Source organism: Chrysochloris asiatica, unplaced genomic scaffold, assembly GCF_000296735.1.
Source record: "Chrysochloris asiatica unplaced genomic scaffold, ChrAsi1.0 scaffold00002, whole genome shotgun sequence".
Lineage (NCBI taxonomy): Eukaryota > Metazoa > Chordata > Mammalia > Afrosoricida > Chrysochloridae > Chrysochloris > Chrysochloris asiatica.
The window spans coordinates 46,595,024-46,609,415 of NW_006408520.1; the positions used below are offsets into that span (position 1 = coordinate 46,595,024).

The 14,392-nt window shown below is 37.3% G+C and overlaps 1 protein-coding gene across 1 annotated transcript in view; it reads right to left on the reverse strand.

Moving 5' to 3' along the window:
- LOC102812179 (adenylate kinase isoenzyme 5-like) overlaps window positions 1-14,392 on the reverse strand; it is a 442,715-nt gene that overhangs the window by 104,236 nt on the left and 324,087 nt on the right. The window contains exons 9-10 of the mRNA XM_006831024.1: window positions 7,803-7,845; window positions 1,183-1,227 (exon numbers count right to left, since the gene is read on the reverse strand). Coding sequence (XP_006831087.1) covers window positions 1,183-1,227; window positions 7,803-7,845 — 88 coding nt within the window. The remainder of the gene's footprint in view (window positions 1-1,182; window positions 1,228-7,802; window positions 7,846-14,392) is intronic.

Here is a 14,392-nt window from a genome sequence, read left to right on the forward strand (position 1 = left end):
AGCGATCTTCCTTTCTCTAAAGCATTTAGTCTGTTTTGTAAAAATGCATCATTTTTTGACATACTCTCCTTGCTTTTCAGTATACTTTGCCCATCTGTCAACAGCTTATTATTCCCTTATTAAAATATATTTTAGGCTGAGCTGTGAGCTGCAAATGCACCAGTCTTCACTTCTTCATCAGAGGAGAATCTTCATACTTGAAAGGCTGCTTTCAGGGGACCAAACAGGCGAAAGTCTGATGAAGCAAGATCAGGACTATAAGGAGGATGCTTTAACATCTCAAAATTAAGTTTTTGCAGAGTGTCAACAGTGTGGGCAGAGGTGTGCAGACCTGCATTGTCATGCAATATCACAAAGTCCTTGGAAAGCAGTCCTCTGCATTTATTCCCAAATTTAGGCTTCAGCTTTCAGTGAGTATCTCACTGTAATAAGCACTGTTGATTGTTGAACCTTTTTCCTGATAGTGTTCCAGTACTGGTCCTTAAAAATCCCAGAAAACTGTATCAATTTTCCAGCTGATGGTTGACTCTTTAGTTTTTTCTTGGTTGGTGATTGAGGATGTTTCCATTCTGCACTCTGTTGTTCACTCTCAGGTTCCAAGTGATAAAGCCAAATCTCACTACCAGTAATGATTTTTAAAAAGCAACTTTTACCTTCCTTCAAGTATTGGTCCAAATTTTGTTTGCAGATGTCCAAAGTTGTTTCGGTACCCATCTCACAAACTTTTCAAAACCCAACTCTGTTGGGGATTATTTCGTAGGCAGAACCATGTCTAATTTGCAAATCATTTGCCACACAATCCACTATCACTCATCTGTTCTATAGAATCATTTCACGTGATTGGTCGCTGTTGTCATCAACCATGGACGTGGACAGGGGGTTTTATTGTAAACAAAGTGCAGATAAATTTTGACCCATCCTGGTAATATACTTTATTATTATTGTAGGCCTAAACTTAGCTGTTTGATATTCTTTAGAGTCACAGTGTTTATCTGCAACAAAGATACAAAGCAAAAGCAATATAAAACTGCGTAAATAAAAGCTACAATCTAGAAGCCTAGGATGTATTATTCTGATCATAAAGGAACAAGACTTTAAAGCAGAGTGATAAATATATAGTCTTTTGTCCCTCCGGAATTATGATTATCAATTGCATTAGAAAATTAGAGGACTGTTACTCACCAATCATGAAGATAATTTTACACTTCTTCAAATCTTCCAAAACACCTTTAAAATAAGAATAATTCATGTTATCAGCAAGAAACACTGCATCAAAGCCTTGGTTTTACTCATGCAAAAATCCGGTCTTGTATTTTATTTGGTAAGAAGCTTAAAGCTGAGGATATGTGCTATTAGGTACTGTTGACCATTTAAGGAGACCATTTAATGTAGTGGGTTGTGCACTGTAATGTTAACCATAAGGTCAGCAGTTCGAATCTACCAGTTACTCTGTGGGAGAAAGAGGTGGCTTTCCACTCCTGTAAAGATTTCCTCAGAAACCCTGCTGCTATGAGTCAGAATTGACTTGATTTGGGCAGTGGATTTGGGCTTGTTTTTGCTGACCATTTTGACCTTATTTCCATTCCCAGGTCATAAACTTTCATATTAACACAGACTACTAATTTTAGGTGGTAAAACGGGTAAGTCATTAAACACATTGACTCACAAAGCAAGAAAGCCGATTTGTAAAATAGTTTTTTTCATTTTCCTAAGTGTCTCAGTTTGATGTTAATTCACATTTCTTCTTCTTTTTAAATTTTATTCATTTTGTTATTTTTGAGAACATACATAGCAAAACATTCATCAATTAAATTTTTTACATGTACAATTTCATGACACGAATTACATTTTTGCAGTTGTACAACTATTTTCATTCTCCGTTTCTGAGTTATTCCTCCTCTATTCACATGAATTCTCTGCCCCCTAAGGTGTCTGTGTAATCTTTCAAATTGCTGTTGTCAATTTGATCCCAGATAGATGGTTCTAACTGGTGAATAATGCTCAAGGCAAACATTTTTTACTAGTTAAGCTAAATTACTGTTTGATTTTCAGAAAGCTTCAGGGGATATTTTCAGTTTAAGGTTTAAAGATTATCTTAGGGTAATAGTTTCTGGATTTCATCCAAACTTCATGGTTCCAGGAAGTCTGTGGTTCATGAAAATTTGCAATTCTGTTCTGCATTTTCCCTGCTGTTTCACGTTTTTAACATTTGTTAATCTATCTCCTGTAGAGGAGTCAAAACACAAGAGTCTGGAAGACAATATATTTCCTTAATAATGTATACTTACAGTAAACAATGCTATTTTATAATTTATGGTAGTAATAAAAATTTTCTTTAAAATACGTGTTAAGTAAGAACAGAGGGTCAATTTAAAGAAAAAAATTAAGAAAATAGATAGTTTGTTAAATGCTGTTGTGTCAGTTCTGACTCATAGTAGACCTGTATAGGGTTTCTAAGGAGTGACTGGTGGATTTGAACCATTAACCTTGCAGTTAGTAGTCCAGTGCTTATCCTATAGTGGCACATCAAGACTCCAACATACACTTAGGTGGCACACATAGAGATAAAACAAAAATCATGAAGGTGTCCAGCAAAGACTGACTTTTGGGAAGCACTGCTTTATGGCTAAAGAATGATTCATGTCAGGATTTTAAGCCAAGCAGGAAACCCTCTGGGGTTTGCAGTGCCCTAAACAACTTCTGGAATCCTGGTGTGGCGCTGTCGGATAAAGCACTTGACCGCAAGTTCAGATTGAATCACAAGGTCAGTGGCTCAAACTCACCAGCTGCTCCTTTGAAGCCCTATACAGGGTTGCTGTGTGTTGGAAGTGACTTGATGACACTTTACAACAACAATAAAAACTTCTGGTGTGGCGCTGTAGGATAAGTATTGGACTGGTAACCAAAGGTTGGTGGTTCAATCCCAAAAACTGTTCCTTGGAAACCTTATCCAGGTTTGTTACGTTGTTGCTGTTGTTAGGTGCCATCGAGTTGGTAACGACTCATAGCGATCCTGTGTACAACAGAACGAAACACTTCCCGGTCCTGGGCCAACCTCACAACTGTTGCCATGTTTGAGCCTATTGGTGTTGCCACTTGGCCAATCCATTTCGTTGGGGGTCTTCCTCTTTATCTCTGACCCTCCACCTTACCAAATATGATAGCCTTCTCTAGCAACTGGTCACTGTTGACAATATGTCCGAAGTATGAGAGACGAAGTTTGGCCATCCTGGTTTCCAAGGAGCACTCTGGCTGTACTTCTTCCAGCACATATCTGTTTGTTTTTTGGCAGCCTATGGCACTTGTAATATTTTCCTCCAACACCATAACTCAAATGCATCAATTCATCTATGGTCTTCCTTATTCACTGTCCAGCTTTCGCATGCATATAAGGTTATTGAAAAGACCATGGCTTGGGTCAGGCGCACCTTAGTCCTCAAGCTGCCATCTTTGCTTTTCAACACTTTAAAAAGGTCTTGTGAAGCAGATTTGCCTAATGCAATACATTCTTTGATTTCTTGACTGCTGCTTTCATGAGTGTTGATAGTCGATCCAAGAAGAATGAAGTCCTTGACAACTTCACTCTTTTATCCGTTTGATAAGAATGTTGTTTATTGGTTCAGTGGTGAGGATTTTTGTTTTCTTTACATTGAGATGCAATCCATACCGAAGGCTGAGGTCTTTGATCTTCATCAGTAAATATTGTAAGTCCTCTTCACTCTCAGCCAGCAAGGTTGTACCATCTGCATATTACAGGTTGTTAATGAGTCTGCCTCCAATCCTGATGCCACGTTTTTTCTTCATGCCCAGCTTTTCGTATTATTTGCTCAGCATACAAGTTGAGTCAGAACAAACTCAAAGGCACTTAACAACAACAAACAACTTCTATTTGCTATGCAGTGTAGTAGGAAGTCCTGAGGGGGTTGGGCAGGAAAGACTTACATTTGGTCCTCTTGCCAATTAGCTTGACAAAGGTAAGTAACATCTTGTCTTATACTTAGTATCTCTCTGTGAAATGAAGTATGTGGGTCCAACAATCTCTCTTTGTTCAAATAGCTATGATTCTATGACTCCAGTAAATGAACGAGCCACAGGAAGAAATGACCCTCTTTATTCCTCGACCAAGATCATGGCACTATTATTGTTGTTGTATATTGCAGATAAACTCCCAAGTATACCACAATTCTAAAAGTCCTGGAGAGAGGGTGGAGGTTGGCTGAAGAGATCAGTCTAGAAAGAAATCTGAGCTGGGAATGACCCTGTATGCTCAGGTTTCTGGACTCAGAAAATGCTAGTGGTTACTACTTAAGTCCAGAAGCAGGAAATCCTTAAACTAAGAAAAAAAAAAAATTAAAAATTAAAAAAAGGACGTTTCGAGTGAGGGTCCCAGACACAGGAGAAAGAGACTATCACTCTTGTTTAAAAGCTATAGGTGTTATTTATAAAGATTATATTTTATATGTACTCAAGTGTTTACCAGCTGTAACAATGAGCATTAATGAACTGCCAACTTACCTTGGCAGGTGTCAGACTTTTTGCCCTAGTGACCAAGTTTTTGCTTAGATGAAGAACACAGTTGCTGGTTGATTTAGGATGCTGTGAAGTTCAGAATTGGAATCCCAGAAACCAAATAGGAAAGTGCTAGGGAACCATCATGAGTAACTGAGGATGGTGGAAAGCTTAAAGGGTTGGCCCTGGTCTGTCAGGGAATCTTACCAGGTCTGCATTTATCTTCAGCTGGCTAGGGCAGGCAGATTTCACAAATAAGTACTGTGGTGGCTTCCAAAAAGAGTTTCAGGCTAAAACCTAAAGCTAGAAATAATGAGTTTAACTCTGCTTTAAAAAAATGAGTTAAGTGGAAGGGCTTGGAGTGGTGTGGATGTGGATAACAAGAGTTAAGACACAAAAGCTGGCCAATGTACCATGCTGGCCAAACTGAATCTGAGGCTGAATTCTCCTCTCAGTGAGACAGATGTTAATTGCTGACAGAGTAATTGAAGGTATTTTTGAATATTTTATTATTCTTGTTAACACCTATACTATGGAGACATTTTAAAATTCAGAATACATGAAGTTTTGTTTTTTTTTTTTATGGATTAAATACACATTTTTGCATGAAGTTTTAAAGTAAAAATATGAGAGAGTTCAAAGGTACTTGTTTTTTGTTGGAACCCATGGGCCCTGCGATGTGAATTACCTGCCTGGGTTGCTGAGGTTTTCTGAGTAGCATTCTAAGCCTAGAGAACTCAGATGGAGAAGCAGGGCTGAGTGCAGTCAGTTCCTGACTTCCTAGTCCATAAGGATCTCTGGACCTTTTTCTGGTTCTGAAAGTGGCTGCTTTAGCCCATTCTACAAGTGTGAGTCAACTAAAATGATGAGTGGGTGTGATTAGTTGGATAAGGTAGTATTGTTGTTGTTGAGAAGTGCAGTCGAGTTGATTCCGAATGACCCTGTATAGTGACCCTGTATAGGGTTTCAAAGGAGCAGCTGGTGAGCTTGAACCACTGACCTTACAGTTCAAATGACTTGCATTAGATGACTTGAATTTTCCATCTTGGTGACAAAATTGCTAATTTTTACATTTAAAATGAACTAGTAAGATTGTGGCTGACACATCATATTTTATGTGGATGATTACTTTTGACAGGTAAATCATGTATTGATTTTAGTGGAAATGGGGTGTGGAGAACATGGCATTTATATACACAGTGCTACATTTTTATTATTTAATAATAGTAATGATTTTACTGTTAGTAGAGTGAAAGGCCCAACTCCATCAGACCGAAAGAATGGAACATGAAGAAGATGGGATAGTGATAGAGGGGAAGAGAGAGGGAAGAACATTCTGGAAGTGAAAAAACTGAGTTTGGTATTTTGGGAACAATTTGTTTTTCACATCGAAGGATGCATTTCTTTGTTCTTTTGAATCAAACAGATGCTCCATTCTCTTTACAGAGTAGCCCAGTGGTGAGAAAGATCCCATGTTGTTTGAAGATTTCTGTGAAAGTTAGCTTCATTGGTGCTTCTTACACGTGGGACCGGAGGGTCAGCTCACATTTTGCAGTCTGTGAGTTTACTTTTACAAAGTTGAGCACTTTTTATCTATTTTCAATCTAGAAAAGGGGCATGGTTGCTATTATTTTATTTTTTGGTATGGCTATGTTGTTGTTGTTAAGTGCCATGGAGTCAGTTCCAAATCATAGTGGCCCTTATAGGGGTCTGAGGAATGGCTGATAATTTTGAACTGATGACTTTTAGTTCAAACCGACCTTGTGGTCCAGTTCTTACCCAAATATAAGGAATAGTTGTTTTTTAGTTAATGATGGTACATTAATATAATGTTGCTGTTGTTGTTAAGTCAAATCTATTCTGACCCATAGAGATCTGTATAGGGTTTCCAAGGAGCAGCTGGTGAGCTTGAACCACCAACCTTGCAGTTCAAACGACTTTGCTGTCTGACACGTTAGCCCACAGTACCACACCAGAACTCCCTATCATTATAAATCAAGTTTATAGTTTTTAATGACATGGGAACATGCTTATGTTACAATATGCACAAAAATTAGAGATAATATTCATATAAACACATATATGAGGGGCTTCCAAAATTTGTGGAAAATAATAGAATTAAAAGATAATGGAATTTTTCACAAACGTTTTGAAGCCCCCTCATATTTTCAACTATGTAAAATTAATATATAGACAACTCACTGAATGTTAACTATGATTATTTATAGGTTATAAGGTTTTAGATTACTTTTATTTTTTACTTAAAAAAAATTTCCACAAGAATATGTGCTAATTTTACAAACAGGAGAAAAGGAACCTTTATTAGGCAATCACTCGTCCCTTACAGAGTTGGAACTGAGTTGATCGTTTGTACTTGACTAAGTGACAACTAAGTTATGGCTCATGTTTATGTACCATGGACCATGAATCACCATAAATACCATTTGGTGACGGTGATTTCAACCTACTACTATTGTCATTATCATCAAATGACCATTTATCTATCACTTCACACTCATGGATCAGTACAAGATTAGAGCTGGATTTATTTAAACAGCCAACTCACTTGTGTGCATTCACAGTCAATACTGCAAACATATCTCTATGGATCATAACTATAGCAATAGTTATTACAGAGAGGAAATGTTAGAAAATACTTAAGCCACAGGACCTATGGCAATCATACAACTAATATTTTTTGGACAGTCCCAGGTCTCATAATCTCATCTATTTTGAGTTATTTGAATAGCTAGCTTTTTAGTTTTGGGAAGAATTTTCATATGACAAAATTTCAAAGTAGCACACTCCTGGTGTTTCTTAGTGTTTAACTAGCATACAATTTCTGCAGACTAGTAACTACTATGCAAGAGAAATAATTTTGTGTTCCAATAAATTTGAAGAATGCTGAATTAAAGTTAAATAGCTCTTTAAGCAGGACTTCTTGGAGCCTGGATATGTATGTATACATGTGAATTTTTGACAGGGAATAAAGTGTTAGGTGTTTTCCAAATGTATTTGACCACAGCATTTCTTTTTCACCGAGCATCTCAGGAGTTATGTTCTGTGGGCACAGCTAAGGAATGCCTCCCTTAGTAATATATCCCTTTGTGTCTTTACAAGGATCAAGAAGGGAGAGATCCAAAGAGTTCCCATCTTAATCACATTCCCTGGCTATAGAGAAAGTATTTGGTATTGGTATTTCATCATATCTTAGCTGATATTTGATAATAAAAAAGATATGCTCAAAGCTACTATAGTGACAAATTTGGTGTGAATAAGTAAAGAAAACTCACCTCCCATAGTATCTTCTCCAAATATATTTAACTGGTCATCACCCTGTTTTTTTAAAAAAATCACAATATTAGATGATAATAGTAACAACTAACAGGTATTGTGCTAAACCCAGTGTTATTATGAACAAGCTTAACCTTCTAAGTATTGTCCTCATTTTGTAGATGAAGAAGCTGATAAATAGAGATGTTAAGTTGCCCACTGTCACATAGTAATGAGGGAAAAATTCAGCTTCAAATTTGGGCCGGCTGACTCTCTTCCACCACTGTAGTCTTCTACCTGCCACCTATTTGTGGACACAGAAGCTGACTTTAAGGAGTCAAAACACCTGGAGCTCACTATTAGGTGTGGTCACAGATATTTTATAGAACAAATCTATAGTTTAAAGCTGGTTTGGCGAATGTTTTCTGTAAAGAGCCAGATAGTAAATACTTTCAGCTTTTCCTCCTGTTATAGCTACTTAACTCTGTCATTGTAGTAAAATGAAAGTAGCTACAGACAATATGTAAATAATGGGAGAGACTTTGTTGTTGTTGTTGTTACGTGCCGTCGAGTCGGTTCCGACCCATAGCGACCCTGTGTTCCAGTAAAACTTTTATTTATAAAAAGCAGACAGCATAGAGACTGAAAAGGAGACAAATGCAGAATAAAATTTAAAATGATAAAAAAACCACTTTAGCTGGTCTGATAGAGACTATGGCTCTTAGACGTCCTTCAAACCTAGAACTGAACTCACCCCTGGGGGAATCACCCTTCAGTCAAACAACAGACAGGCCCATTAAGTGAATAGTAACACTGGTGAGAAATGTACTTCTTAGAACAATCAAGTACAGAAGACCAAAAGGGCATTTGTCCAAAACAAAGTTCAGAAGGCAGGAAGCGGCAGGATACAAGGACAAATGCCTCAAAACAAAATAAGTATAAATTATTGAAAGTAAAACTAATTTTCTCTGTAAAATTTCACACAATAAAATGTTAAACAGCAACAAAAAAAGCTGGTTGCAAATATGGCTCACTGTCTACAGTTTACCAAACCGTGAACCAAAGTATGACATATTGGACCCTGAAGCAACCAGCTTTGATGTCTGCCTTTTACAGTTTCATTTGAATTTTCAAACACAGAGGCTCCATTTTCTTTTTAGAGTAGCCCATGGTGGTTGAAAAACTTATAAAAGGTATTTGGTAGAATTCGTATTCCCACCTATGTCTCTATCCATTCTGTCTTCCCACAGTCTTATTCCTTACAGGATACCACTTATAGAACTTTCTTATCTATCCTTCTAGATACACACACACACACACACACACACACACACACACACACACACCCTTCCAGTTATACAGGGGTACACGTGAATACAAATATATATTCTTATTATTTCCATTTCTTACACAAAATGTTGTTGTTAAGTGCTGTTGAGTCAATTCTGACTTATAGTGATCCTCAGACCCTTATCCTACAGTGCCACACCAGAAACATATGTTACACATGCATATATACATGTTTATAATTTATATTCTATTGTAAAATAACAGTGTTATTCTCCTTGCTTTTTCACTTATCAAAACATATACTGGAGAACTTTCCACTTCAGTACAGGATGTTTTGGACTGCACAATATTGTACTGAAAGGCTGGTACCAGAGTTGTTGTTTTCAACTAGTCCTTTGCTGATGCAACCTTGAGTTCTTTCCAGTCTTTGACTATTTCAATAAAAGTGGTACAGTGAATAAACTTACATAAATGTCATTTCAGGTACAGCTATGCCTATAAAAAACTTCCAGCAGGAGGTCTGTATGGTAAAACAATAAATGTATTAATACTTTTGGTACCTTTTTGCCAAACTGCTCTTGAGAGTAGCTGTACTATTTTGTATGAACAGCCTCTGGCTTATGCTTTACTCGAGCCTCTTGCCTCTAATTCACTTTGCTTCAGCAGTTGTTGGTTAAATGAGGTTGCCTGGTTGCATTAGTTCTCTCTTGAAGCAAACTGCCACAAAAGCACTTGGTTTGAAGACGGAGTCTGGCCATACATTTTATGCTATACACCTTCAAGACAACTTTACTGCTAGTTTTCTTAGATTTGCTGGTGTTTCCAGAGTTATTCCAGGTGAGAGAAGAATTTTTATTGGAGCTATCATTCAGGGGTACATTTGCATCAATTAATTCTTTTCTATGTATGGTAAAAACATCAATTATTCCTTACAAACCCCTTTCTTTCCTTGTTGAAATAATTGTATTTCAAAGTTAAGGGTATAGGTGTCATCTAAACGAGACTGATATTGTTAGGTGCCATCAGCCATTTCCAACCCCTGACTTACAGGCAAGGAAATGGACATCTAGGAGGTCATGTGAGAGGCTGAAGGTTGTTATAATGTCCTTTATGAGACCAATGTTGGGATGCCTTGTTGCATGGCTCCTAGAAATTCAGTGCTATTAGTGTAGCTGCTGGAGTGGATGTTATTGGTGTGACATCCCTCACATCATCCCCAGGCAGATGTGAAGGGCTCACAGCTGGCCTCTAGTTGTGACAGCTCTGTGGTGTAAGGTGTGCCCTACAGTGATACAACCAGGATCACATCCCTGTTTTTACCCCTCACATGTCCTGTTACTTTTTTTCTCTCTCTTTCTTACTCTCCCCACCCCACAAAGTAGAATATACTAAAAAATCCCCATCCTGCTCTGTTTCTAGGGAAGCTGACCTAAAACAAGGATCTATTTGGAACAGTGAATATATGTACCTAAAATGAAACTACATAGTTAAAAGCTCAGTTTTTGGGGAAAACCTGCCACCATATTGGTGCCAACTCATAGTGGCCTTATAGGACAAAATTGAACTCCTCGTTAGGGTTTCTGAAACTGTAAATCTTTACAGGTGCAGACAGCCTCATCTTTCTCCCAAGGAGCGGCTGGAAAGTTTGAACCACTGGTCTTGTAATTAGAAGCCCAACACTTAACCCAGGATCCTTGTTTGTTGAAAAAGGACTGTTTAATAAGAATATGTTTATTATTTGTCAAGCTATTGAAAATATGAGATGTTAAAAAGGGAACCATTGAGCCTTTCCCCATAATTTTTAATATTATTGTTGGATTATCAGATTTACATCGACCTTTCTTGTACATGGCTATAATATTTTAGGAGTTTGTTCCATAGTTAATCTGAATTCATCAAACAATACACCAGATTTTAAAAAAGGGCCTATTTGGCTTTTTGAGTCTGGCCTACTTTTGTCCGTAACATAACCCTCTCTCTATTCTGTCTTTCAAAGGTCTTCAATAAGCTCTAGCTTTATTTCTATTAATGCATTGATAGTAAATAGGATTCTGGGGCAGAGATGCTAGGTTCATGAGCTCTCAGCCAGAACTGTTGTGTACTGCATTCACTGACAATAAAGCCCAGGTGAATGAATGTTTGATTGGAAGGTATTATTTTTCAGTCATGCTTATTATACCTCATGGTTCCATTTTGTAAATGAAATGAACCTAGCATCTGAAGGCACATGCACACACACACATCCATGTGCACACACTCAAACGGACTGAAACTGAATGAAACATTTTTTTGTTTTGGTGAAATACATGCCAAACAGTCCTGAGGCATGAAATCTGCTTCTTTTCAAATGCTAGGTGTGTTTTGTATTTTTATCCAAAAGTGAAAGGCATAAAACAAAACAAACAAAAGTAAAAGCTCTAGTGTTAACTGGATAAAAAGCAAAAGGTTATATATAGCCTTGCTGGGGAAGTAGCTGATGAAGTGTTTATACCCAGGCTCATTGTAGCTTCTTCTTCAGTGAAACATAACTTGGGAAAACACAGCCTATTAACCACCAATTTCCACCCTGAGTGCCTTTGGGTACTTCTCTGTTGTTGTTGTTTTTAGGTGCTGTAGTCAGTTCTGACTCATGGTGACTATATGCACAGCAGAACAAAACAATCGCCTGGTTCTGTGGTATCCTCACAGCCCTTGCTTTGCTTTAGTCCATTACTGCTACCACTGTGCAAATCCAGCTCACTGGGGGTCTTCCACTTTTTCAAGGATCTTCCACTTTACCAAACAGACTGGTCCCTCCTGACAATATGTTCAAAGTATGAACATTCTAGCTGTACTTCTTCTAACACATATTTGTTTGTTCTTTTGGCAGTTTATGGCACTTTCAATACTCTTCTCCGACACCATAACTCAAATGCATCAACTCTTCTACGGTCTTCCTTATTCATTATCCAACTTCCACATATATATGAAGCTTTTGAAAAAAAATCATGGCTTGGATCAGGCACACCTTAGTCCTCAAACTGACATCTTTGCTCTTGAATACTTTAAAGAGGTCTTGTGCATCAGATTTGCCTAATGCAATACTTGGTTTGATTTTTTCACTGTTGCTTCCATGAGTGTTGATGTTGTTGTTGTTAGGTGCCATCGAGTCGGTTCCGACCCATAGAGACCCTGTACAGGGTTTCCGAGGGTGTAAATCTTTACGGGAGTAGAAAGCCTCATCTTTCTCCCGCTGAGCGGCTGGTAGTTTCGAACCGCTGACCTTAAGGTTCGCAGCCCAATTCGTAACCACTACGCTACCAGAGCTCCTTGCCGTTCAAATGGCTTTGCAGTCTGGCGCATTAACCCACAGCACCACACCAGGACTCCTGTTTTTGTATGTTGTTGTTGTTAAGTGCCGTGGAGTCAGTTCCGACTCATAGCGACCCTGCACAGGGTTTCCGAGGCTGTAAATCTTTATGGGAGCAGAATGTCTCACCTTTCTCCCGCAGAACCGCTGGTAGTTTCGAACTGTTGACCTTGCGGTTCACAGCCCAATTCGTAACCACTACGCTACCAGAGCTCCTTCCTGTTTTTGTATATATGCTCTTAATTATGTTGAGGGTTCCTCCTGTTTCTACTTTGTTGAGTATCTTTATCAAGAACGGATGTTGGGTATTGTCAAATGCCTTTTCTGCATTAATTGTACAGTGAATTTTGAGATCAGGGAGTGATCTCAATTTTTGAGATTTTTTTTCTTAAAAATCTCCAATTTTGTTCTTAAGTAGTGCTTTGCTTACTCATGGCCTCTCTACTTTCCATATAAAGTTCATGATAATTTTTTACATCACTTTAAAGAACAATGTTGGAATTTGGATTGGTCCTTTGCCTTTTAAAGTTCATATGGTGGGTTATGTTGATTGTTTTTCTAATATTGAACTATCCTTGCATTTCTGGTATAAATCCCACTTGGTCATGATGTATTCTTTTGAGTAAAATTGGTGTCAGCTCTTCTCTGAATGTTTGATAAAATTCACCAGTAAAGCCATCTAGGTCAAGACATTTTTGATGGGAATTAAAAACAAATTATCTGATTAATTTCTTCTTCTGTTATAGGTCTGTTTAAGTTTTCTACTTCACTTGGTGTTTGGTTAGGTAGGTTGTGGTTTTCTAAAAATATCCATTTCCTCTAGATTTTCAAATTTATTAGAGTACAGTTCTTCATAGTATTCTGTAATTATCCTTTTTATTTCTGTTGGTTTTGCTGTGATGTTACCCATACATTTCTTAGGCATTTTATTTATATCGCCTCATTTTATTTTGTTAGAGTTGTCAATTTTGTTAATCAACTTCTTGTCTGGTTAATTCTTTCTATTGTTTTTCTGCTTTCAAATTCATTTATTTATGCTCTAATGTTTATTATTTCTTTTCTTCTGGGAACTTTAGGCTTACTTTGCTGGTCTTTTCATAATTATTGAAGATGTTGTGTTAATGTGTTAATTTGAGTTCTTCTTTTTGGATTTGTGCGCTTATTGTGATAAATTGCCCTCTAAGCACTGCATTTCTGTGTCCCAAGGGTATGTTGTGTTTTTATTCGCATTTGATTCAAGGAATTTTTTTACTTTTTTTTTATTATTCTATTATGCACTTGCTTTTAAGCAGGTGATATTCAGTGTCCATGTGTTTAATTTGTTTCCTTGATCTGCCTAATGTTGATTTCTAATTTCATAATATTTTAATCTGAAAAGATTATTTGTAATATTTTGATACTTTTTAGTTTATTAAGGCTTGTTTTGTGGCCTAATATATGGCCCAGTCAAAAGAAAATTCCATGTGCACTGGAAAAGAACGTGTATTGTGCTGTTGTGTTGAGTGCTCTGTATTAATCTATGAAGTCAAGCTGGTTGATTGTGTTGTTTAGCTTCTCTGTGTCTTTGTTGGGTTTCTTTCTAGTTGTTCTGTGCTTTTTCAAAAGTGGTATATTAAAATCTCCTACTGCGGGTTAATGCACTGGACTGCAAAGTTGGTTTGAATGGCAAGGTAGGCGGTTCAAGTTCATCAGGTGTTCCTCGGAAACCCTCCCTATACTGGGTTGCTATAGACTTGACAGCAATTAACAACAACTATTATTGTAGAGTTATCTATTTCTTCAATTCTATTATAGCTTTATTTATGTATTTTGAGGTTGTTTCACTGGGGGGTATAGATATTTATTATGGTTTTGTCCTCTTGTTTAATTGACCCTTTAATCGTGAGATGATGTCCTTCTTTATCTCTTATGCTTGGTTTTGCTTTTAAGTCTATTTTATTGGAAATTAATATTGCCACTCTTGCAAATTTT